This window comes from Sapajus apella, unplaced genomic scaffold (genome assembly GCF_009761245.1).
Source record: "Sapajus apella isolate SASKATOON/1434 unplaced genomic scaffold, GSC_monkey_1.0 scaffold28, whole genome shotgun sequence".
In the NCBI taxonomy this organism is placed as follows: Eukaryota; Metazoa; Chordata; class Mammalia; order Primates; family Cebidae; genus Sapajus; species Sapajus apella.
The window spans coordinates 8675577-8701054 of record NW_022436968.1 but is presented as its reverse complement, the minus strand read 5'-3'; the positions used below and the strand labels follow the sequence as shown (position 1 = coordinate 8701054).

Here is a 25478-nt window from a genome sequence, read left to right as displayed (position 1 = left end):
TATGATTGTTAGAACAGCAGAATTTAGCCTTAGTGTTTTTCTGAATGTTGCTGAGTATCATTCATTTTGGTAACAACCTTTGCAGCAACGCATAGATTGGATACAGTGAATGGAAACTTTGTTAGTGGAGACATTATTTTATGTAGCAAGCTTAGTTTTTATTTGTTGTCAGCAGTTAAATTGCTTTCTGTGAGACCTCGGGCACAGATTTTCCAAAATGATAAAAATAATCATTAACTTTGGCAACATTTACCAATTTCACATTCCATTTAGTCATTTTAGTCAGTGTTACCTTTTTATTTGTTACTGTTTTTAACCACAGGGGCGAATAGCAAACATTATCTTTAAACATTTTTGTTTCCTGATACTTTCAATTGTATACCTTTATGATACAAAACATTTTAGTTGCTCCCAAGGGTTCAATTTTAGATTTAATTTGTACAGAAATTCTAATGATTTTGAAAATGTATTTCTTTTGTCAAAGATTAGCAATTAAATACTTCAGGCCAGATGCAGAGGCTCATGCCTGTAATCCTAGCTCTTTGGGAGGCCAGGGCAGGTGGATTGCCTCAGCTCAGGAGTTTGAGACCAACCTGGGCAACATGGTGAAATCCCATCACTACAAAGAAATACAAAAATTAGTTGGGTGAGGTGGTGCACACCTATCATGCCAGCTCTTTGGGAGGCTGAGATGGGGGGATTGCTTGGAAGGTGGAGGTTGCAGTGAGTCGAGATTGTGCCACTACACTCTGGCCTGGGTGACAGAGAGAGAACTCTGTCTCAGAAACAAAAACAAAAAGCACCAAACAAAAACAAAAAACTTTAAAGTTGATGCAGTGTTTTACAAATGTTACTGTTAATTCTTCAGCAATGCTCTGAGCTTAGTGTAAGATAGATGAGAAGCTGATAAACTTTAAGTGGTTTTTCTTAATGGAAAATGCAGTAATGTTGAACTATTCATATTTGTTATTGCTGATTATAAGCCAGGGTGACTAATCTTTGGCCAGTCATTACAATCAATGAATGTGTTATGACCTCACAGGTTTACATGACTTTACTCATAGACCTTTAGTGGTAAGGTAAAATTGAACTTGAATTTGATTTCATATCATATTTTGAAATATTCATCAGCAACTTTGTTACTGATAGACTAGAGAGCTCTAGGTATAGGTAACTTAAACAATGGAAACCAACCTTGAGTTTTGTTGTTGTTGTTGTTGTTGTTGTTTTTAAAGTATATAAACAAAGGTTTTTACTTACCGAGCTTGTCAGATTTAACAAAAATTTATGTAAAATTATGGTGAATTTTCTAAAAGGGCACTTTATATTTAACAAGCATTGGAATCCAAGGTACATGGGATGCCATTTCCAATATGAATTTATTGTTATTTGGTATTGTCATAAACTTCCAAAAGAAAAAGAGCCACATAATGAAAAAGTATTTGTCAATTAAAGGGTGCCTTTCTTTTTTTTCTTTTTTTTTTTTTCTTTTTTTGAGTTGGAGTTTCGCTCGTGTTACCCAGGCTGGAGTGTAATGGCGCGATCTCGGCTCACCGCAACCTCCGCCTCCTGGGTTCAAGCAATTCTCCTGCCCCAGCCTCTCTAGTAGCTGGGACTACAGGTGCTCAAAGGGTGCCTTTTTTCTAAGGGGAGAAGATTCTGAGGAGGCAATGGTTACGACGTCCACTTCTGTTGCTTTTTCCAGTTTTGGTGTCCACATACCTTGAAGAAGCTGTAGAATTATTTTATGACCATTTTTTTTCTTTATAGAAAATTATTATTGAATTATCTTCATAGTTTTGTTGTAAAAATTAGTATTTATGAAAGAGAAGGACAAATAAAGTACTAAGTGAAATGTTAAGGTGGCCCCTGAAAAAAATCGCTCCGGAAATGAGTCATGGTTGAAGTCAAAATTCACAAAAATAGTGATTTTCAAAATTATGTAAAATAAAACATTCACATTATTTTTTTCTGTAAGCATTTATTTAAGCTATGTTGTAACACTTACATAAAATTTAAAGGCTGGATGCAGGCCAGTAATTAAAGTCATACTTTTTTTGTGGAGACTAATTGGAAAAATTAAAAATTGCATCCTAGGTTTAATTATAATGACATCTTATGTTAGTAAACATATTTTATAATTTGCTAAGCACTTATATCTCATTTCATTCTATAGCCCAAACCATCAGGGCGAGTAAGGGGAAGCAGATATACTCATTCTTACAGATGAGGAAATAGAGGAGGAAGAATTTGCAGTCTAGTTATTTGAGGTTGGTGTGAGTAGAGGATAAGGAAGGGAGGGATCAGAAGACAGGGTGTGAAATCCAATACCACTTTTTTAACTCAAATATTAGAATTTTGAAGAAAATAACTTTTAAAATTTATTCTTCAAGTATATGTTATACAGTTCTCGTTTTATGTATTTATTTTAAAATAATGCTAAAATCAACAGCACTGGATTCTTGCCTCCCCCGCCCCCATTAAACACTAATGGAGCCTTATCTTACAGTTGACAGCTTGTAGAGGTGTGTGCCTTAGAAGCAGAAGGTCCTTCAATGGATCTCATTCCTGACTTCATATTTGCAATACCTAGAAAGTCTTTTAAATAAAACTCCTGCCCTGGCTGTATCTTAAATCTAAAAGTAGATCGCTGACTTGATATTCCAGTGGCCTAGCCTGTGAATCATTTCTCATTGACTAGCCTGTCTTAATTCAATTTGACTGAAAATGAACTCTTCACGAAAATATGTCAGTTGTACCTCTGTTTCTATTAATGGAGGCATCCTTTTCTCTGTTACCTTGGAAATAATTTCATTTTCTATTTTTCTGTGTCTCTCCTACTTCACCACTTTGATATCAGTCAGTGATTAGTCAGCAGGCAGAAGATCCTAGAAATTCTTCCTTTTTAAGGTTTTCTTGATTCCATGTCTGCTTTCTACTCCTATTTCAGTATAGGTATGACAAGCGTAGTCAGTGGCACTCAGGGCCTCCCCTATCCCTTTGCCCATCATTTGGCTCTTAAACCTGCAAAACATCTTATCTGTTTCTATGTGTTTTATCTTCTGTGACACCCCTTTTCATCCTGGTATTCTGTTGTAAAAATTTTCATAACAATGCTTCCATTGCCAGAGAGAAGGTCCAAATTGCTTAACGTGGGTTAGGGTCACTTGCAATGTGCCCCAACCTGTGTGTATTTTTAGAACTTCATGTTCCATTTCTCCTCTTACCGTTTTAACTGTTTTCACAACACTTTACAATATGATGCCAGCTCATTTTTATAAATTTTAGAATAGTTCTGGTTATACTGGTTGATTTTTCTCATCATAAATAAGGTACATATATATTAGGGGAAGAAAATTGTCTGTAATTTTATTATTTAGAAAGCAAATCCTATATTGATTACTTCTAATTAAGGACATATAGTGTTTTATAGAGCATTACGAAAGACGGAAAATGTACGAAAATTGTAGTTACTGCTTCTGCTTTATATCATGTAGTTGTTAACTGGCATTTTTATATTTTTCTTTTGATTCAGAGGAGCATTTTTTTAAAAAATGAAAAGTAAATCTGAAACTGGAATTGTAGGCTTGAAATAACATTCAGTACTATTTCATACACATTTGTTTCTATATACATGTATGATAGTTCTTCACAAGTTCCTTTTGGTGAAGGCTCATTGGTCAACTCAGAGTCAGCTAAATATATTAAACATAATTTATCTTAGAAAGGTCAGTGCTGAAAGCAGCCAAACAACTTAGTTTATTTGGAGGGTTTGAAAAATGGACTTGTCATTGTTTGGCAGGTTGCCCCTCCTTGGTTGTCAAGGTCACATTCCCTGAATCAACTGCCCTTCAAGTACACTTTGGATAGGGAGTGCATCCCAAGGGCATCCTCCTGATTGGTTTCTTTGAGCCCCTTGTCTGTCTTTCTCTCACCTCCTCCTCTGATGCCTCTCCCTCCCTATCTCTGTCTCTTTTCTCCTTTTCTGTCTGTTGTCCTTCCTCTCACTTTCGTTTCCTCCATCTCTTTTCCTCCTTCCTGTCCATCTTTCTGTCCCCTCTTCTAAACTCAATCCTTTATATTTTAGCACTTCCTGGCATGTATGTAAACCTTAATTTTGAAGTCCCAGAGAGTTATTTAATGGCAGCATTTCCAGTCATTAGAAAAAAAAAAATAGTGAGGATAGGGATTCTGATAATGTTGTTGGACATACTTTTTGGAAGGAAATGGAGTCTATCAGGAGAGAGTTGCAGGCATAGGAAATTAAGTCAGTCAGCCTCAGAGTTACACTGCTAATCAGTGAAAACTCTTGTCAAACTTGCCTAACCCCGTGTTTTCTCCCCACCTCTCCACCATTGACAAGAAATGCTTGAGCCAACTTTTCTACTCTTCCTCCTCTTTATCTCCTTCATTTCAGTTAATCACTTGACTGTTAATGGCCCTTTGAAAAAACTGAGGAAAGAAAAGCCCTTTTAAAAACAGAATTTAAGTTTTACATTTTCTACTCTTTTAGGGAATAGCTTATTAATGGCATCAATTGTTTTTAGGACCAATATAATGATTAAATATATCACCTTGTATTTTCGTGGTGTTTTCAGATTTTCTAAGTTTGTGTTTATTGTCACCTTCAGAAAAATTTTGTTTTTTTTTTTTGTTTGTTTGTTTTGGAGACAGAGTCTCACTCTGTTGCCCAGGCTGGAGTGTGGTGGCACAATCTCAGCTCACTGCAACCTCCACCTCCTGGGTTCAAGCAGTTCTCCTGCCTCAGCCTCCCGAGTAGCTGGGACTACAGGTGCACACTGCCATGCCTGGCTAATTTTTTGTATTTTAGTAGAGATAGGGTTTCATTGTGTTGCTCAGGCTGGACTTGAACTCCTGAACTCAGGCAATCCACCTGCCTTGGCCTCCCAAAGTGCTGGGATTACAGGCGTGAGCCACCGCTCCTGGGCAGTTTCTTTTTAAAATAATTACAGTGGGCATTGCTATTTCCATTTGATAGAAAAGGGAACAGAGATACGAAGTGACTCCCTCAATTGATTTGCAGTGTTTGCAGCTTTCAGTTCCAAACTGTTTCCGTTAGACAGTGCTGCTTAGATCACAAACACTTTTTTTCTGGTCTGTCAGTTCTCTTCCCCTAATTAAGCTGTTGTACATGTTCATTTTACATTCTTAGATGAACTTCAAGTAACAATTATTTTTATAGGGCATTTTATTAAATTTGTTTTCTGTAGTGTGGTTGCTTTTTTTTTTTTTTTTTTTTTTTGAGACAGAGTCTTACTCTGTTGCCCAGGTTGGAGTGCAGTGGCACGATCTTGGCTCACTGCAACCTCCATCTCCAGGCTTCAAGCAATTTCCAGCTAATTTTTATATTTTTAGTAGAGACAGGGTTTCACCATGTTGGCCAGGCTGGTCTCAAACTCCTGACCTCAAGTGATGCCTTGGCCTCCCAAAATGCTACGATTATAGGCATGAGCCACTGTGCCTGGCCTGTGTTGCTTTTTATTCCTTTAATTTTTTTAATATAGCATCTTTTATCACTGTGTACCCAGTTTATTACGCAAATATTTGTTTTTCACTATACAACATCGTTGTAAGACTTTAACATATGTCTAAGGTCATTTTACTTTCTCCATCTCTTCATTGTTCTGCTTTAAAAACTTAAATATCTTAATGATAACTTTAATATGAAGATGGCATTTTGGATGAAAAACTTCATCTCTCAGCTTTTTTTCCCCTCACAAATCTAGCATGTAGATACTGACACATTCCTTTTATGTTATTCTGCCATTTCTGTGGCATTTCACCAGTATGCAAGTCTGCACCTGGAGGTATACTTAGGAAAACTTAACGAACATTCATATTTGTACACCTGATTACTATCATTTCATGCCTATAATGTGCACATAGCCTGGTGAAAAGCAACAGACTTGTTCCTGGTCTTATCCAAGGGACTCAAGCTATGTGCCGCCTGTAGAATGCTATTTTAATTCAGAGAACTCTCCTACTGGACTCTTTTTCTCTTTGTTAAATGGCCATCTCCTAATAACTTTCCAGCTGTCTCTGTCATATAGTGCCAAGTAAAGAAATTATCTGAAACCCAGAATTAAGTAGAGATGTTACATAAGGGAATTGTTTTAAGGATAATTGAAATAATTACGTGTTTAATAGAGGATGCTTTCTGCATTTTTGAGGGGTTAAGACAGAGTGGCAATGAATTATTTATCTATGGCTACTTTAAGATTGAGACATAGCTATTGAATTTACTTTGATACTCTACTTCCATTTAAACTTCTCTTGCGTTCTTATTATGTGGCAGGTGCAAAGATGAATTGGAGTACCCTGCTTTCAAAGAAGCAATTTACCATAAGGTGGCAGAATAGTTTTGACCAAAAAACTATAAAAGATATTGTAAGACAGGGGTCCCCAACCCCGGGGCCATGGACCAGTATGGGTCCATAGCCTGTTCGGGATAATGCTGCACAGCAGGAAGTGAGCAGCAGGAGAGTGAGCATTACCATCTGGGCTCTGCCTCCTGTCAGATCAGCGGTGGCATTTGATTCTCATAGGAGTAAACCCTGTTGTGTGAACCCTACTGTGAACCTGTGCATGCAAGGGACCCAGGTTACATGCTTCTTATGAGAATCTAACTAATGCCTGATGATCCGAACTGGACAGTTTCATACCGAAAGCGTCCCCCTTTGTGTCTGTGGAAGAAAAGGTTGGGGACTGCTTCTGTAAGGGACTATTTGAAGACAACCCAGAAATGATTTTTGTTTGAAGGTTTCCAGGCAAAGTCTGAGAACCAGTTCTCCTATCCTGACCTAGAACCTGGTATTATCCACAATGCTAAGAACGTGTACACACGTGCTTGTATCGCTCTCCTTAGGACTACTGTGGCAGTGACTCAAAGCAAGCAGTACTCAAGATACTGACCCTGAAAAGCAAACTTACCTCTTCTTTTCCTCTAGTAGGCACTCAAAAATCATTTAATTCTAATGAAAAGGGGTAGTTGTGTGATTTTGGGGGTAAAATTTTAGACCTGTTGAAAGGAAAAAGCTTTTATATGTAATAAGTTTACATATTGTAATTTACACACGCACAATTTCACTGTGTTAACCAACTCTGCCCTAGAAAAAGAACCAACGGGGTTTTGATGACTAGCTGCTCTCTTAGTCATGGGAGGTGTAGATTCTCTTACTCATAGCCTGTGGTTTTTTGTTTTTTTTTGAGACAGTTTTGCTCCATTGCCCAGGCTGGAGTGCAGTAGCGCGATCTTGGCTCGCTGCATCACAGCAACCTCTGCGTCCCAGGTTCAAATGATTCTCCTGCCACAACCACTGGGGTAGCTGGGATTACAGGCGCATGCCACCACGCCTAGCTAATTTTTTTATATTTTTAGTAGAGATGGGGTTTTGCCATGTTGGTCTCAAACTCCTGACCTCAGGTAATCCGCCCATCTCCGCTGCTCAAAGTGTTGGGATTATAGGCGTGAGGCACTGTGCCCAAACTTTTTTTTTCTTATGAAAGATTTTTGCTGAATGAAAACTAACTTCATTTTCTATCCAAAATCGTTTTTCTGTGATGAGAGCCAACATTGGTGTTTTACTGATGCCAAACATGACTGCATAAAGCTCTATTAAACTGGGCGTGGTTTGGTTGGGAGTTACATCTTTATTTTGAATTTGTGGACTTTACCATAAGTGTCAGAAAGCAGGATTCTTTGTAACCCTGCAACTTGTACAGCCAGCTTTTGTCTAGTGTAGATGAGATTTGGCAGCTACTACCCAGAATAAGAAATTGATTTTAAAATTTCAAATGAATACATTCTATGTTTAAGATGTAGATTCCCTTTATTTTCACAAAAAGGTGAAAAGCAGCTGTAAATGTTTCCTTTGCCAGAATAATTTAAGTGACTTAGCATTTAATGAAACGAAAAGATTATGGTGATAGCATTTTAGGGCTGTCTTTGTCAACCTGTATCCTCTTGTATTTCCTCCTATAATTTCAATCAGTTTCCTGAGAAGAAAGACTGAGAATCTTTTACTTTATCTTATTTCTCTTCTTGACTCCTAAATGTTGTTGTCCTTGAGAACTCACCCATTGCCCCTCTTCCTCTGAAGCTTCCCCTGGCTGAACTTCCCCATCTGTGTTCTGATGCAGCACCCTGTCTCTCAGGCAGGGCTTCAGACTTCAATTGGATGTCTCACAGATATCTCAAACAAACATATTAATAATTGAATTCATGGTTATTCTGTAAATACTTATTTTATTTCTTGAGACGGGGACTCGCTCTTTTACCCAGGCTGTTTGGTTCCTTTGTAGCACTTGTAATCATAGCTCACTGCAGCCTCAACCTCCTGGGCTCAAGCCTTCCTCCGGTCTCAGCCTCCCAGCGCCACCCACAGAATTGGGACCACAGGCTCATGCCATGATACCCAGTGAATTATTTCATTCTTCGTAGAGATGGAGGTCTTACTATGTTGCCCAGGCTAGTCTTGAACTCCTGTAAGTACTTAATCTGCCTTCTGCTTCTCTGCTCTCTAGGCTTTTCTCCCATCAATGCACTGAGGAAGGAAACCCAGGTGGCATTCTTGAATGTCTTTGCTCTCATATTCAGGCCTCCAGCTATTGCTGTTCCCGTCCAGATGTTTTTTCCATCTGTCACCTGTCTCTTTCTCCACCCACCCTCCTCCTGCAGGTCATGCTCACCTGCTCCCTGAGCTGCTGCCAGTCCTTTGCTTTCCTTGTTCCATTTTTGTCTCCCTCTCCCTTAATGCTTTCCCCATAAGGCATACAATTTAGTTTTCTTTACTAGATGATTTCATTCTTCTCTGTAAAAAACTCAATGACTTCACATGAACCTTGGCATAAAATACTAAGTTTAACCATGGCCAAAAGGCCCTGTTTGACTTAGCTGTTGCTAAGCTCCCTGACCTTATCTTGTGCCACTCCCGGCTTGCCCTCTCCATCAGCCATACCTCTTTTTTCATAGCTTCTGGAGACGAAATGCTTTCTTCCCACAGTGTTTCTACCTCTGCCTCAGATATTCCCTCTCTCTCGTCATTCCACTTTCCTCATCCCCACCCCTCACTCCCTCCATCCCCATTACACAAACACTCCTAGACACCCTCCTTCTGATCCTGTACGTCTTAATGTTCTGGTGAGTTCCTTAATAACTTCTCTATCTACTTTATCTAAAAGAGGACTTTCCTCTCCATTCTTTGAAAATGATTTCCTTAGAGAGATTTCCCTTTACCTGGAGGAAATGTTCCCCCTCTCATCCTTAGAGATAACTGCTTTATCTGAAGAAAGTCTCCTCTCCCTATTTTCGAAAATGTCTCTTGAAAGCTAATTGTTTGCTTAGTTGGTAGAACTTGTAATAGTAATTTTATTTATTTCTGGCTAGTTTCCTGCTTCTAAGGGAATGTAAGCTAAATTCCTGCATTAAGAGCAGGAACCAGCTGGGCTCAAGGGCTCGCACCTGTAATCCCCACACTTTGGGAGGCCAAGGCGGGCGGATCACCTGAGGTCAGGAGTTCGAGACCAGACTGGGCAACAAGGCAAAACCTTGTCTCTACTAAAAATACAAAAATTAGGCATGGTGGTGGGTGCCTGAAATCCCAGCTACTCAGGAGACTGAGGCAGGAGAATTGCTTGAACCCAGGAGCCGGGGGTTGCAGTGAACTGAGATCATGCCATTGTACTCTAGTCTGGGTGACAAGAGCAAGACTCTGTCTCAAAAAACAAACAAACAAAAAAAGCAGAAACCATGGTTGTTTTACCCATACTGGTATCTCTAGTAGTCAGGACTTTGCTTTACATAGACGAAACATTAAATTCATATCTCTTTTTGAATGAATAGAAAACAGCAAAGGAAAAGATATCTTTATAATTAAAAATTTTACTCCTGATTGTTGTGTCTTCAGTTTATTTTATCTTGATGACAAGGAAATTGAATAGTGGTCCTAATCTTTGACCAAGATTTGATTAGATTTAATCTTGTAATAAATTTATTATTAAATAGTCAACTATTAAAAAAAAGTAAGCCTTGCGATATAGTGAAACCCCACCCCTATAAAAAATAAAAATTAGCTGAGCATGGCGGCATATGCCTGTAGTTCTACCTGCTCAGGAGGCTGATCCAGGATGATTGCTTGAGTCAGGAGTTGGAGGTTGCAGTGAGTTATGATTGTGCCACTGCACTCCAGCCTGGGTGACAGGGCAAGACTCTGTCTCTTAAAAAAAGAAAATAGAATAAAATAAAAATTACAGTGCCAGTTCTAATACAAGATAATTTTTCTAAATGGAAAAATCATAATATTTATAATTATCATACTTTGGAATAATTTATTTAGAATATACTTGTATTTTTTGCTCAACATTCAGGATATAGAAAATGCATAGCATTTCACACACACACACACACACACACACACACACACAGCACCCCCAAAACAAAACTTTCCTGAGTCTAGGCAGCATACATTATTTTTAACAGCTTTATTAAGATATGTGACATTCAGGTCAGGCATGGTGGCTCACGCTTGTAATCCCAGCAGTTTGAGAGGCTAAGGTGGGCAGATCACAGGGCCAGGAGTTTGAGACCAGCCTGGCCAATATGGGGAAAGCCCGTCTCTACTAAAAATACAAAAAAATTAGCTGGGCAGGAGAATTGCTTGAACCTGGGAGGCAGAGGTTGCAGGGAGCCAAGATCATGCCACTGCACTCTAGCCTGGGTGACAGAGCAAGACTCCATCTCAAGGAAAAAAAAAGATATGTAACATACAATAAACTATGCATATTTAGAGTGTATGATTGACCTGTATAAATTCCTAATTGAATGTAACCCTGAAATTGCCTTAAAAAGTTATCAGGAAAAATAAACTATATCAAGTAGTATATACATGCAAGACAGCACCAAATGAATAAGGGAGAGTATGCCCTCAATGAATACTGAATTTTTAAAAAAATATTTGTGGATAATATCAAGAGAATGACTGCTCCTCATAAATCAGAAGATATTGCTTATGCTTTGTTTCATTTCAAGTTTTGTCTACCCCTTTTGTATTTTAGCCGAATGTTTCTTCTCGTGGGAGCTCCCAAGGCAAACACTACCCAGCCTGGGATTGTAGAAGGAGGGCAAGTCCTCAAATGTGACTGGGCTTCTAGCCGGTGCCAGCCAATTGAATTTGATGCAACAGGTAAATCTTAATGCACAATTTTCTTTTCATTGATTTCATTTGATTTTTTTGAGCAATTGGTTTAGTTTAAATGTAACCATTTAATATGGTAATATATATAAGCACCTCAGATCCACAGGGAAAATTATATAAAGACAAACAATTTATTCTATAATTTTTTTCTACAATTTTTGTGGTAGATGAAAGTATTAAAAGTACATTGTTTTTCCATTGGTTCAGATACCTTCTGCCATAAACTGATAGTATCAACTCGGAGAAATTTGGAGTAAATCTATTAAGATGTTTTTGTACCTTTCTAAGAAGAGGGAGATCATAGGCACAGAAGGGGTTTTTTGCTGCCTCTCTGTCAACCAAATTGAAGCATGACTCACTGATTATTGTAGAAGATCAAATCTCTGATCATGAATATACCCAGGCCTTGGGTTGTGCTATAAAAAGCAGTTGAGGAATTTTTCGCATTCAAGTAGACTTAGGTGATGTAAACAACACTTATCCAGACTTTGTTGGGAAAATTGTGTGTTATGGTTCTGATAACAGGAGAATTTTATCTTAGAGACAAATTTCAGTGTCAGGATTACGATAGCAAGGAGAAAAATAGCATGAGGAAGATGATAAATAAGTTTTACGTCTTTACCGGTGAAATCAATATACATAATTCTGTACACGTTTATATTGGTATATTCATATATATTTGTGAAATCTGAGAAGCATTAAGAAAATAGTGTGACACTCTTCTAGTACAGTAGTCGTACACAATTTTTTAATGATTCTGATTTGCTGGCTTTGACAGAGTGCTTTAAGGTAAACCTGCACAAAATTAATTCTTTTTCCCATATTGTTATTTCCTGCCAGTACTAAAGTATATTGATTCTGGAAAATATATCAGTGAAACAGGAATTATGATGTGGACTATTCCATTTGACGTTGTGATCAGTGCCAAAATGATTGTTAGTCATTAAGCCAGCTGTTAATGTGAACCAGATCACATGCACATGTTTTCAGGGGTTGGTTTTTTTTTTCCGTTTGAAATCATCTACATTAAACCCTATTGTTATATCTTTCCATATTTTTACCATAAATGGAGAAATACCTGTGATTCAGAATATGATGGTTCTAGGACATTTCTTGTCTAACAAAATATGAGTACTAATAAGGCGAAACCACAATTTAGATTTTGATAGGTCAAACTGTTCAGATGTTTCTATACTTAACACCGTAGGTTTTTGTGTATTGCAAGATAATTTATTGCTTTAGGTAATTTTTTGTTTATTGAAAATAATATATGCACATGGTGAAACAAACTTTTTAAAGTCTCAAAGGGTATACAGTGAAAAATACAATTCACCCACATCAGTCTTCTTAGAGGCAATCACTCTTTTTTTTTTTTTTTTTTTTTTTTGAGATAGGGTCTCACTCTGTCACTCAGGCTGGAGTGTAGTGGTGTCATCATGGCTCGCTACAGCCTCCACCTCCCAGGCTCAAGTGACCTTCCCACCACCTCAGCCACAGGAGGAGCTGGGACTGCAGATGTGTGCCACCAGCCTGGCTAGTTTTTATTTTTTTTTATTACTTTTTAATCTAGAGATGGGATTTTGCCACATTGCCCAGGCTGGTCTCGAAACATCTGGACTCAAGCAATCTGTCTGCCTCAGCCTCCCAAAGTGCTGGGACTACAGGTGTGGCCCACCATGCCCAGCCTGAGGCAATCAATCACTCTTAACAATTTTAGAATTTTCTTATTTCTATATATGTCCGCATCCTTGAAAAAAAGGCAACTCAAAAATCTGATGCCTCCTCGAACTGTTCTAACAACAGGAATCTCTTGTAGATCTTTCCTTATTGGAAAGATCTCATTTTTTTGTAAATCACTGATACTATTCTATTGTATATATGTACCTAATATGCTTAAATTTGCTTTCTACTAATGGATACTTTAGTTATTTCCAGTCTTTTATTATTATGAACACTGCTGTAGTGAAAATGTTATACACAAGTATTTGTACAAATATGTGAATATATCTGTATGATAAAGGGAATTTGTATATTTAAAGTTTTGTTAGGAATTATTAATTTTCCCTCACAGAAGTTTACCTCTCCAATTGTGTTTTTTGAAACCCATGTCAACCTCATTTATTGCCATATTTTTTAAATCTTTGTCAATTTTATAGGAGGAAATAGTATCTGTTATGTTAATTTGCATTTAGTTAACACTAAGACTGAGTGTCTTTACATTTGTTTGTAAGCCATCAGTAGCCCTTTTCCTGTGAGCTACTTTTTAGTATATTTATGCATATTTTCTATTAGTTTGTGATTTTTATAAAATGGATCTCAGTTCATGACATTTCATCCTTTTGGTGTTTAGGCCAGAATCTGGAGCCATGTTTGACATTGAATCTGTCAGTAGGTCAAAATTTAACTGCTTCTCATCAGTCTACTGCTAATATTCTGGTCTAAGCTACCATTGTCTTCCACCTGGACTATTGCCCTAGTTTTTTAAATTAGGGCACTGCCAAGAACAAGATGGCACACTTAAATTAGGGGTATTTGACTATTTACAGAGGACTTCGAAGGTACCTGGGGATTGATCGTACATCAGCACTAGTTAAAATGTGGCCTCTAGGCCTGAAGGCAGTGGTTACCAGAATCCGAAGACAGATTACTAGGTGGAGAGAGTCATGTGACAGGAGCTGTGGCTTTTTTCAGAGGCAGGAGCCAGCTCAAAATGACCAGAGGATTAAAATCATGAGCTCGCTCTGCTTCCTCCCTTTGATTCTCTGTGCTGCGCCTCATAAACAGTAGGCACATTCCTACCTAACCTTTGCCTGGGCTGTGTCTCCTGCCTGGCACACTCTTTCCCTAAATGTCCACTGAGTATCTGCTTCACCATCATTTTGAGAATTGCTCAAATATTATCTTCTCAGTGATGCCCTGACCATCTTATTTAAAATTCCAACTCCCCCTTCTCACCTTGTGCTTCCATCCTCTCCTCTGTTTTTCCTAGTAGTGCTTACATTGTTATATGTTATTTATTTGCTTTTAGTGAATTTCTCTTTCCATCAATTAGAATGTAGATTCCATTAGGACAGTTTTTTATCTTTGCGCATTGCTGAAACTCCAGGGCCTAAAACGTTGTCTGGTGCCGGCACAAGTTAATACCCAATAATGTATGATAAGAGGTTTTTGTGTAGTAGGGAAATAACTAAAGTCCTTTAGTTGTTGTAGATATACATATATATATATATGAGATACATATATTTATATGTATAATGCATATATTCTTATATATATGTATATCTCTTGTCCCTGTTTATGATATTTCTATAATCCTTTTGTATAACTTCTAAGACTTCCCCAGTGGAAAAAAAAATTAAGACTTCATTTTTTTACATTAATATTTTTATCCAAATGGTGTTTATTTGAATGTAAGAGGACAACATAGATTTAAATAATCCAGTCAAGAAAATGTATATCTAAAACAGCCACATTAAACTATATTACAGCTTATAGCATCCTCCTAAACGTTCCTTATATCACTCTCCCAAGGAATGTTTATCCCATCCTAGCCCAAACACATAAGCATCCCTGCAATACAAATGTCTCTCTCTTTTTTATCATCTCAAGGGGGTCAGAGGCTGACCAGATATGTGGGGTTTCTGAAGGCAGCCTGCCTGGGACTCAAACCCTGGTTCTAACAGATTATCAGCGGTTGACATTGCATGGGTTACCCCATCTCCTTAGTGCAGTATTCTCATCAACCTGCTCCATAGGTGTGGATTACTCCCAATGAGTTAATCTACATATAGGTGAAAACATGTACAGTGCCTAGTAGAGGGATTGGCATGTTGAACTGGCTCAGTAAACACGAGCTGTTTCATGTTGCTATTCCACCCTTCTGCCTTCTCAGAGACCTTCCTTTTTCCTTCATTTGCCTCTGTATTCCCGCTGCATTTACTGTTACTGTTTTCCTTTCTTCTCCAACTTTGAAGTATGTTTAAAGTTTTTTTTACCCAAAAAACTAATCAAAAACGGTTTTCCCTTGAACATGTATCATTTCTTAGTATCAAGAAGTATCAAAAAATAGAGACAATATTTCTTTCTCTCTTCTTTCCTTTACATCCATGGCTTTTGAATACATTGTGTCTTCATCACTTCCCATGCTTCAACCACTTTAGTGTGGCACTGACCCAACCCACCAGTGATTCTAACTGCAATTGTTAACAGCAGCATATTTGCCAGCTTCGGTGGGTGCTTGTGGTCCCTCATCTTTTTGGACTGCTCTTTTACATTTCACCCCATTGGACATTCCCCCCTTAAAGTTTCTGCTCTTTGTCTGCTTGAAATGATCACATCCTTTTATCCCTCCTAAGCTTCTTGATACTATTGTGGACTTTCCTCTTTGACTCTTTTTTCGTCACCCCATTATTTGTTATACCTCGTGGTGTCATGAAAAGAAATAGGCCTTGTAGTTTGACAGACTTGGGCTCAAATCTAGCCTCTGTGACTTTTTTTGACACTTATCTTGGGAAACTTACCTGCCATTCTACATTGCATAATATATTCCTGGGGAGATCACAAAGAGTATACATTGGTTAGTTTATTTACTTAATTGTGTTTCTGAGCCCAGAACAGATTTTAGTGCTTACAAGTGCCCTGTCCTCATGTTTTTAATATTTGGGAAATAATTTACTTTATAAAATCATCTCAGGAAAATTAGCTCTAATTACAGCATTTCTTCAGTATTTCACATTTTTAAAACTTCTGGCAAGACCTTTGGTATGACTTTTTCTGGCCCATAAAACATGAGCAGAAGTGTGTCATTTCTGGGTGGAAGGGTTTAAGAGCTAGGGCATTATTCTGCCCCTTCCCAGATGTTATGGTGAGTGAGTAGTGTTAGTTTCACTGGTAGCACTTCTGTCAAACTGAGGCTTGTAGTAACGAAGACATAAAGCTTAGACTCTTACTCATATGTGTGTGCACAAAAAAAATCCATTGTCGTTTTTAACTACTTGAGATTTGGGGGATGCGAGAGAGATCCAAGATGGCTGATCACTAGCAGCTCGGGATTGCAGCTCCCACTGAAAGAGCAGAGAACGAGAGGACGCCACACTTTCAGATCAATTTTTGTTGCTCACACACCAGGAGATTCCCAGCGGAGGAGCCCCACCTGTCGCCAGTGTGACTCTTGAGGCCGGTGAGGCGGTTTTGCCGCTGCCTTGGTGTGGCGGTTCTTGGTGCAGAGTCAGAAAAGCACCATCAATCTTAAAGCCGCTGTTTTGGCCGGAGCAGTGGGTTGCTCAGATTCTAGCGCCGGGAATCTACAAGTTGGACGTCCATTCAGAAACCCAACTATAAAGACGGTAATTATAAAGACCACAGATGGATAAATTTATAACGAAGGGAAGAAAACAGCCTAAAAAGGCTGAGAATACCCAAACTCAGAACGCCTCTCCCTCTACAGGGGATCACAGTTCCTCATCAGAAACAGAACAAGGCCTGATGGAGAAAGACTGTGTTCCATTAGCAGAAGCTGGCTTTAAAAAGTGGATGATAAGAAACTTCTGGGAATTAAAAGAACTTGTTCTAACCCAATGCAAAGAAACTAAGAACTTTGAAAAAAGGTTTGACGAAATGTTAACAAGAATACACAATTTAGAGAGGAATATAAGTGAATTAATGGAGCTGAAAAATACAACACGAGAATTTTGCGAACTATGCACAAGTTTTAACAGCCGAATTGATCAAGTAGAAGAAAAGATATCAGAGGTCGAAGACCAACTTCATGAAATAAAACAAAAAGACAAGATTAGAGAAAAAAGGGTAAAAAAGAACGAGCAAAGTCTCCAAGAAATATGGGACTATGTGAAAAGACCTAATCTACGTTTGATAGGTGTACCTGAATGTGACGAAGAGAATCAATCCAAGCTGGAAAATACGCTTCAGGATATTATTCAGGAAAACTTTCCCAACCTAGCAAGGCAGGACAATATTCAACTCCAGGAAATACAGAGAACACCACAAAAATATTCCTCAAGAAGGCCAACCTCAAGGCACATAATTGCCAGATTCACCAGGGTTGAAATGAAAGAGAAAATACTGAGGGCAGCCAGAGAGAAAGGTCAGGTTACCCATAAAGGGAAGCCCATCAGACTCACAGCAGATCTCTCAGTAGAAACCCTACAAGCCAGAAGAGAGTGGGGGCCAATATTCAACATCCTTAAAGAAAAAAACTTTCAACCCAGAATTTTACATCCAGCCAAACTAAGCTTCATAAGCGAAGGAAAAATAAAATCTTTTGTGAACAAGCAAGCACTCAGAGATTTCATCACCACCAGGCCTGCTTTACAAGAGCTTTTGAAAGAACCACTACAAATAGAAAGGAACAACTAGTATCAGCCTTTCTAAAAAATACCAAAAAATAAAGAACATCAACATATTTAAGAAATTGCATCAACTAACGGGCAAAACAGCCAGCTAACATTAAAGGACAGTATCAAACACACATATATTGTTATTAATTTTAAATTTAAATCGACTAAATCCCCCAATCCAAAGACACAGACAGGCAAAAAAAGCCAAGACCCATTGGTATGCTACATCCAGATCCATCTCACATGCAAGGATACATAAAGACTCAAAACAAAGGGATGGTGAAAAATTTACCAACCAAATGGAGAGCTAAAATAAATAAATAGAAAGCAGGAGTTGCAATTTTTGCTGATAAAATAGATTTCAAAGCAATAAAGATCAAAAGAAGCAAAGAAGGATATTACATAAAGATAAAAGGATCAATGTAACAAGAAGAGCTAAAGATCCTAAACATATATGCACCCAATACAGAAATACCCAGATATATAAGACTTACAAAGAGACTTGGACCCCCACACAATAATAGCGGGAGACTTCAACATCAATATTAGATAGATCAATGAGACAGAATGTTAACATCGATATCCAGGACTTGAACTCAGATCTGGAACAAGTAGACTTAATTAACATTCATAGAACTCTCCACTTTAAATACACAAAATATACACTCTTATCAGTACTACATCACACGTATTTACAGGTTTAAATGAAATATTGGTTGGCTGCTTGTTAATTATTTTATTCCCTCATTTTTTTTATGTCTCTATTATTAAACACAATTACAGGCATACCCAGTTTTAGACTGCATTCTAGCCCGGGCAATAAAGCAACACCCCTGTTCTCTCTCCCTCTTCCTCTTCCTCTTTCTTCCTTTCCTGTATTCTTTTTCTTTTCTTTTTTTTTTTTTTTTTAATTCTTTTTTTTTTTTTAAAAAAAAAAAAAAAAAAAGAGATTTGGGGGATGCTTGTTACTCTAGCGTAATGGGACCTAAACTGAATAACACATATAGAGACATTAAAATGGAATATTATCAATAACCAGCTGCTGGAAAATGGTCATTAAAACCACTTTCTATTCATGCCAATTTGGTCTTCCTTTAAGTTTCTAGTCTGATTTACTGGGTATCTGAGTGACTAAATGACTAGGTATTATTGCTTATGCTAAAAATAGCCCCTGATGGTAAGTTGCATTTGGATTTGGAGAAACTATAAAAGTACCTGATAGGTATATCATAGCTTTCGGGTTCCTTGAATGTAGTGACTTACAACTGGCATGTGTCTTGTGGCACATTTGGAAGCTGTGGCTATGGAGCTGTTGCAAAAGCTATCAATCATTTCTGTGGGGCAAGAGGCTTCGAAGCCAGAATGGCTCCTGTGTCTACCAGGTTTTAGTATCTTCATATCTGAGCCATCACCTGGCGGGGAAAAGAGAAGTATCCTGGACAGCTGCGTGGACAGCTGTATGGAAAAATTCATGTAAGGATTCTCACCGAAGGTGTATATTTGGTTCTGTCCTGCTGGAAAGCTATGGTTCTGTCCTATATCCTTATAAATAGACCGGTGCTGCAAATGGCCGTTGGTAGTTGTGTGAGTCTGAAAGTTTAGTTGAGCCTTAAGAAGCCCCAGGTGATTATTGCATCAGCATTTAATGTTTGTAACTGTATGAAATGTTCTAGACTAGTTGTTTCATAGTCTGTTTATCCTTTGAAAAAGTAGAGTGGTAAATATGTTTCTTCTGACAAAAAAGAACAAACCTCAGCTAGCTCTAGAATCACAATAAAAAAAATTTACAGTGAAGTGCTTGGAGATACTATAAATGCTTGGCATTAGATAATATATTGTAAAATGGTCTTTCCTCTCCCCCTTCACCTTTTAGGTCAGGTTCTGCCATATTGTTAGTCTCAGAGCACTGAGTACAGTTCTCTTTATTAAACTGAATTTTTTGTTGATTGTTTTTCCTACTGATGATATAGTATGTTTGTTTTCCTGAGTAGACTATAAGCTATCTAACAGCAGGGAACACCTTTATTTCCACTCACCATCTATTCCACTTCCATATGGTGGGTTGACTGTGTGTATATTGCATGCAAGTTTTGGGCTCTTCATGAAGAATAATAGAAATAGAACAGGAATTTATTGGAAGGATGTTGGTAACTTAATATTTATCTGAAAAAGTAGGCAGGAAATGAGAAGCTGACAAAAGAACAACTAGTGGGTTTTATTGTTGCTGGAGCTGCTATTGCTGAATGTGGAATAGCACCATGAGAATAATTTCTTATCCATCATGCCTCTTTGCATCATTTGCTAGAGATTTAAAGCTTTTTGGCTGGGTCTAAGTCTCCCATCTGTGAAAGACATGGAAAGCCTGTCTTATCTTGCACAAGTGAGAAAATTAAGAAGATTATGAGCTTGTAGAGGAAACTAAAAACTTAGGGTCTTTCAAGAGAAGAAAAGGTATAGGAATAAGATGGTGCCTTTTTCTCCTTTTGACTGGAAAACAAGGTAATAGGAAGGAAACATCCTTTGCAAATAACCGTGTTTATCTGTTGGGCTAATTAGTAATTCATAAACTAATTTTACTTTGTGTTTACCAGTGAGGTCCCTGGATATTAGTATATAATTTACTAAAAGGCAGTTTCACTGTTGCTTGTCACATGCGTTAAGACATGCACTGGTAGCTAATTAAGAAAGTCTGGATTTTGCTTTTAAGGTAGCATAACACAACTTTCTTAGCTTTTGAAGAAGTCACATGAACACTTTTGATGTGCTTTCTTTCCTACCCACTAGCATGATTTTGGTGGTTTGAGTTGGGGGTAAAGGAGAGGCTTTCAAATATATAATTGAGAGACCAGTCTAAAACTTATTTCACTGTAATTCTGAATGGTGGACACAAATTTATACCAAAATAAAGGAAGCATAACTGGAAAGGATCTAACTTTGCCTGGGGACTTTGGAGAGGCCTCCTAGATTAGTTGGTGACATTTGAGCTAATGAAATTGAGATGAAATTCTTTAGATGTGAAGAGGGTTTCAGGTTGAGAAAACAGTATGTCCATACTTAGTAAAAGATGTTAGTGACTGAAAATCAAGTAATTCCATGTACCCTATATATGTGTATATGTGTGTGGGCATATGGGTTATACGTATATGGTGGTGGGGTTGTGGGGTTGAGGGCATGATGAGGAATAAAGCTGGAAGTAGCTGAGGAAGGATCTAAATGAGTTTTTAAAAAGATATTCTAAATTAGAGGTCTGCCCAATAAATTTACCATTGAAGCTTAATGCATATGGAATATTAGAAATAGAAGAATCTAGAGCTCCATAGGCACATCTTGATTTCCTAGTTCCTTGTAGATTTTACATGAACATTACAGATGAACTAATACTTTCAGTACCCATTTTATTAATTTTCCTAGTCACTTTTTTTGGTAGAATGATACAAGTCACATGAAATAATGAATATTATTATATACATATATTCAAAATATTATAGAAGTGACTTTTAAAAATGTGGAATTTTGTGATACGAAGTTTAATTTAGTAGAGGGTTCAATCTAGGATGGAAAAGTTACTTGCTCCTTTGATTTTTGAATAATATTTATGCTTTATTGAGCCTTCAGGAATAAAAGGAAACCTCAGCCTAAAATTTAGATTTGTGAAATTTATCTCCAAAATGTGCTACACTGTTAGTTTTCTTTCAAGATTTTGACTCTTGCTTGTCATCTGTATTTTTCTTTTTCCCCCAAATTTGCTTGATAGAATGTATAAATGAAGCCACAACTAAAATGTTTAAAAAGTTTCCTATTTTATATATTTATGCAATGATGGAAATATTACAACTTGCCTTTGAAATGGCAGTTGCCCTCCTGGATTTTTAAACCTTTTCATTCAGTGACTCTTCATAATTTATAGATTTTAAACAAGATCTGCATAATCATGGAATATTTTTCCCCTAAATTGAAAGAATAATGTGAGCTTCGATATGTGGTAGAATTAGTGACAGTGAAAGAGTTATTTTGGGGTATGATTTCTTTGTTTTAGTCTAAGATGATTAACACATAGAAAACTCACAAGTGGATGTGGAAAAGTGGAACTGAAGAAAAGATTAATTACATGATTTAGTTTAGGGATTAATGATCTATGTATTTTCAGTAGTAAAGTTATTCCAAAACTATAATAGATTGCGATGCAAAACAATATCCAGACTATTGATATAGCAAGCTAGTCTGTTCATGCAGTCTGTTAACTCAGTTTTGCCTTCATGGCCGCATTAGTTTCCTATTACTGTTGTCATCAGTTACCAAAGAACAAATTTGTTATCTTTAGTTATGGAGGTCAGATGTCCACAATGGATTCACTGGGCTAAATCAAGGTGAGAAACTGTTTCCTTGCCATTTCCAGCTTGTAGAGCCATTGGCATTCTTTGTCTTGTGATTCCTTCCCTTATCTTCAAAGCCAGCAATAGCTACTGGGGTCTTTCTCATGCTGCATTACTTGAACATTGACCCTTCTGCCTCCCTGTCATGATTATAATGGGTCCACCCAGATAATCGAGACTTATCTCTTATTTCAAGGTCCTTAATTTGATCACCTCTGCAAAGTCCTTTTTGCCTCGTAAGGTCACATATTTATGTGTCCGTTTCTGGGAATTGGAAGTTGAATATCTTAGGGACATTATTCCGTCTACCACAGTGACCTTTTATGTATTTTCTTTTATAATTATTTATTATTTTTTTCTTTAAAAAAGAGAGATGGGGTCTCACTGTGTTGACCAGGCTGGTCTAAAACTGTTGGCCTCAAGTGATGCTCCCATCTCAGCCTCCCAAAGTGCGAAGATTACAAGTGTAAGCTACAATTGATACTGGTTGAATTGCAAGGTATGCTGAGGCAATAACCATGCTTATATAAGTAGGCATTGCTGTCTCTCTTGTTCTGTTTCCCTTGGCAGCTTTGGTTATAAGGAATGTAAACTAGATTTAGAAGATGTAGGCTCAGATTCAGGCGCTAATACTTATTAGCTGTGACCTGGGGCAAGCACCATCCTCAATTTCCCCATTTGTCAAATAAGCATAATACCTACCTCTCTGGGTTGCCATGTAGATCAAATGAGATAATGTTGGTCGGGCATGGTGGCCTGGTGGCTCATGCCTGTAAACCCAGCACTTTGGGAGGCAGAGGCAGGAGGATTGCTTGAGTCCAAGAGTTTGAGACCAGCCTGGGCAACATAATGAGACCTCATGTCTGACTTTTTTTTAAAAAAGATAAAGTCTATGAAAGTATTAGATTGGTGCAAAAGTAATTGTGATTTTTGCCATTACTTTCAATACTTTATAAACAAGAAAGCATTATATAGGTGAAAAAAGAATTGTTTATGTTGTGCTGGTACTAGAACTGTACGGAAATAAATAATTATGGAAAAGGAAAGAAATAAAGATAATCATAGATATTCTTAAATGGATTATAGCTTGGTTTGCGTTTCAACTTGTGTTATTGTGACATTTGTGAAAATCCCCTTCTTATAACATGTTTTCCTTTTCTAGGGAAGCAGATGTTACTGACAGACTGATCCTTGGCCATGTTTCTTAGTAGTGTGTTTTTTGGGTTTTTTTCTCAAAAAGATAGACTGCTAATCTGCATTGAGAAAAGAGACCATATATCACCACCTCTTTGCTTAGACATGTAGGCCTACCTGCCTGTTTGTTAAGTATGTTTTTTTTTTTTTTTTAAAGAAGAAACTCCTACCTTTATATTCCAAATACAATGAATGGATGTCACCTACCACTAACCATTTCTGTCATACTGAAGGGTGGAGGTCAGATTACTATTCTTCCTACCCCAAACGGCTTGCTGGAATGCTTACCATTTGTTCCTAGAAGGGCTCAGGTGTGGGCTGAGAGCAAACCTTGGCCATGCCAGTTCTATAGTCGAGAAAAATGCTGTGGAGTATTTTCTGGGTATAACTAGGCTTTGTATTTACTAGAGAATATAAAACATGTAGCGGTTTTCTAGCCTGTGCCGTCCAATTTCCATCTCATTGCAATTAAAACACTTAGGCAGACCCTAAACTAACCTCCTAAGTTTTACTTCCTCCTATTCGTGAATTTTCTGTCTTCCAGAGCTGTATCTAGGTACTTCTACAGTTGCAACTGTCCTGTAAATTAAAAAGCTAAAAAAAAAAAAAAAAAAGTCTCCCTTCCCTTAATACAAAACAAGTTTATATTAAGAATTTTTTTTTAATAAAAATGTTTCTCCTGCTATAATCTGTCATCCCCTGTTACAGAATTACACAATTAGAGAGCTGGCAAGGACCTTAGAAATCATTTAGTCCAATCCCTTTATTACTAATTGACAGTCATACAATTAGTATTTTGATGTTTTCAGTGTTTTACTGAAACTAAACTCACAAGCTCTTTTAAAGTCTGTTTCTTTCCCTGCTCACCGTGATCTGACTCAGACCCATTCTTTTAGGACTTAACATAGGATTGGCTTTTTTTTTTTTTTTTTTTTTTTAAATCCGCAGTAAAGAGTTTCTGTCTTAAAATGTTAGATGCTTTCAGGATCATTTCCTTTTCATCACTGGAAGGAAACAAACCAGCATTGATAAAGCAGTGAGTGTTTTCAAAAGGCCTGTATTCTCTGTGCTGCAGTCCAGCAGGACCATCAGAATTACTCATGAAGAAGAGGGAGATTTTGATTCTTTATTCGCTGTGGTGGTAATAACTAACTAACTCAATGAATACCAATCCCAGTGAAATGAGCTTCATCCTGTTTTCTTCTGGTTCTGTTTTCTGATTCTTCTTGTTTATTTGTAGATAACAGCTGTATCTTATTTTATGTAAAAGATGTTTCTGGATAGTTCTATATAAATTAATAACATTTGCGCATGTCCATGGATTATGGTTGCAAAACTTATTTTTGTATATATAAATGATAAATTTTTCAAACACTTTGGATTTGGGGACCTTGGTCTCTTGGCCATTTTAAGTCAGTATAGGTAAGCTTCAAGAGACATTTGAAGACACTTTGGAAGTTTGTAAAGCAAATTGTCCTTTCATGAATAGTACTAGTTCTAATATCTTACTACTACTTAAAAAATTAAGGAACTGTACTTCCTTACTAAGGCAAACAAATCATTAACCACCATTTTAGTCTTCAGTAGTATCTAGAATGTTTATTTTTTAATTAATTATATTTTGCAATATTCTACTCTAATAGTTTGATTCCATAACATAGAAGTTCCTAGGAAGGTTAATGCTTAAAAAAAGAAGAGCTTGCATGATTAAAGTTTTTTCTTGTATTTTATGAACTAAAACTATATGTATGAGATGAAAATGTAAACATAAAGTTAATGAAGAGGGACTATAGGAGCTTCAGACTAAGCTTTTGAATATGAGAATTGAGGGATACTTATCCACACTACTTTTTTGAAAACCTTTAAAACATTTTATAAATAATGCAAATCCATTGATAAAAATATGAGAAAACCAGACCTACCTAAATTTCACCGCTCAGGAAACCAGTGGCCATAGGATATACTTTCGTGTGTGTATTTGTCATGTACCTTGTAGCCTCTGTGTGTGTGTGTGTGTGTGTGTCTGTGTGTGTGTGTATGTGTGTGTGTGTGTGTGTGTGTCTGTGAATAAATACACAAAATACGTAAAGTTATCGTTTACTCTGTCTCCTATTCTGTTGGGCATTCTGTTGTTTTACTATTATGATAAAACTTTGAACATGTTTATTAGTCTTAATTCATATTGCAAAATGGTTTTTTTAGTTAATTTTTTAAAATTAAATTTAGAAGTCAAAGGAATGTATGTGTCAGGACTTCTGATTCATATTTGCCAAATAGGAAAATATTGACACAAGCAATCTTCGAACCAAATTTGCTACTATCTTTCTTTGTCTGACAAGTGA

General features: G+C 37.2%; 1 protein-coding gene across 1 annotated transcript in view; it reads left to right on the top strand.

Annotated features, from left to right (window-relative positions):
• The window catches only part of ITGAV (integrin subunit alpha V), a 91236-nt gene that overhangs the window by 1578 nt on the left and 64180 nt on the right, over positions 1 to 25478 (top strand). Inside the window, exon 2 of the mRNA XM_032292724.1 lies at positions 11074 to 11201. Within this exon, the coding sequence (XP_032148615.1) occupies positions 11074 to 11201 (128 nt within the window). The remainder of the gene's footprint in view (positions 1 to 11073; positions 11202 to 25478) is intronic.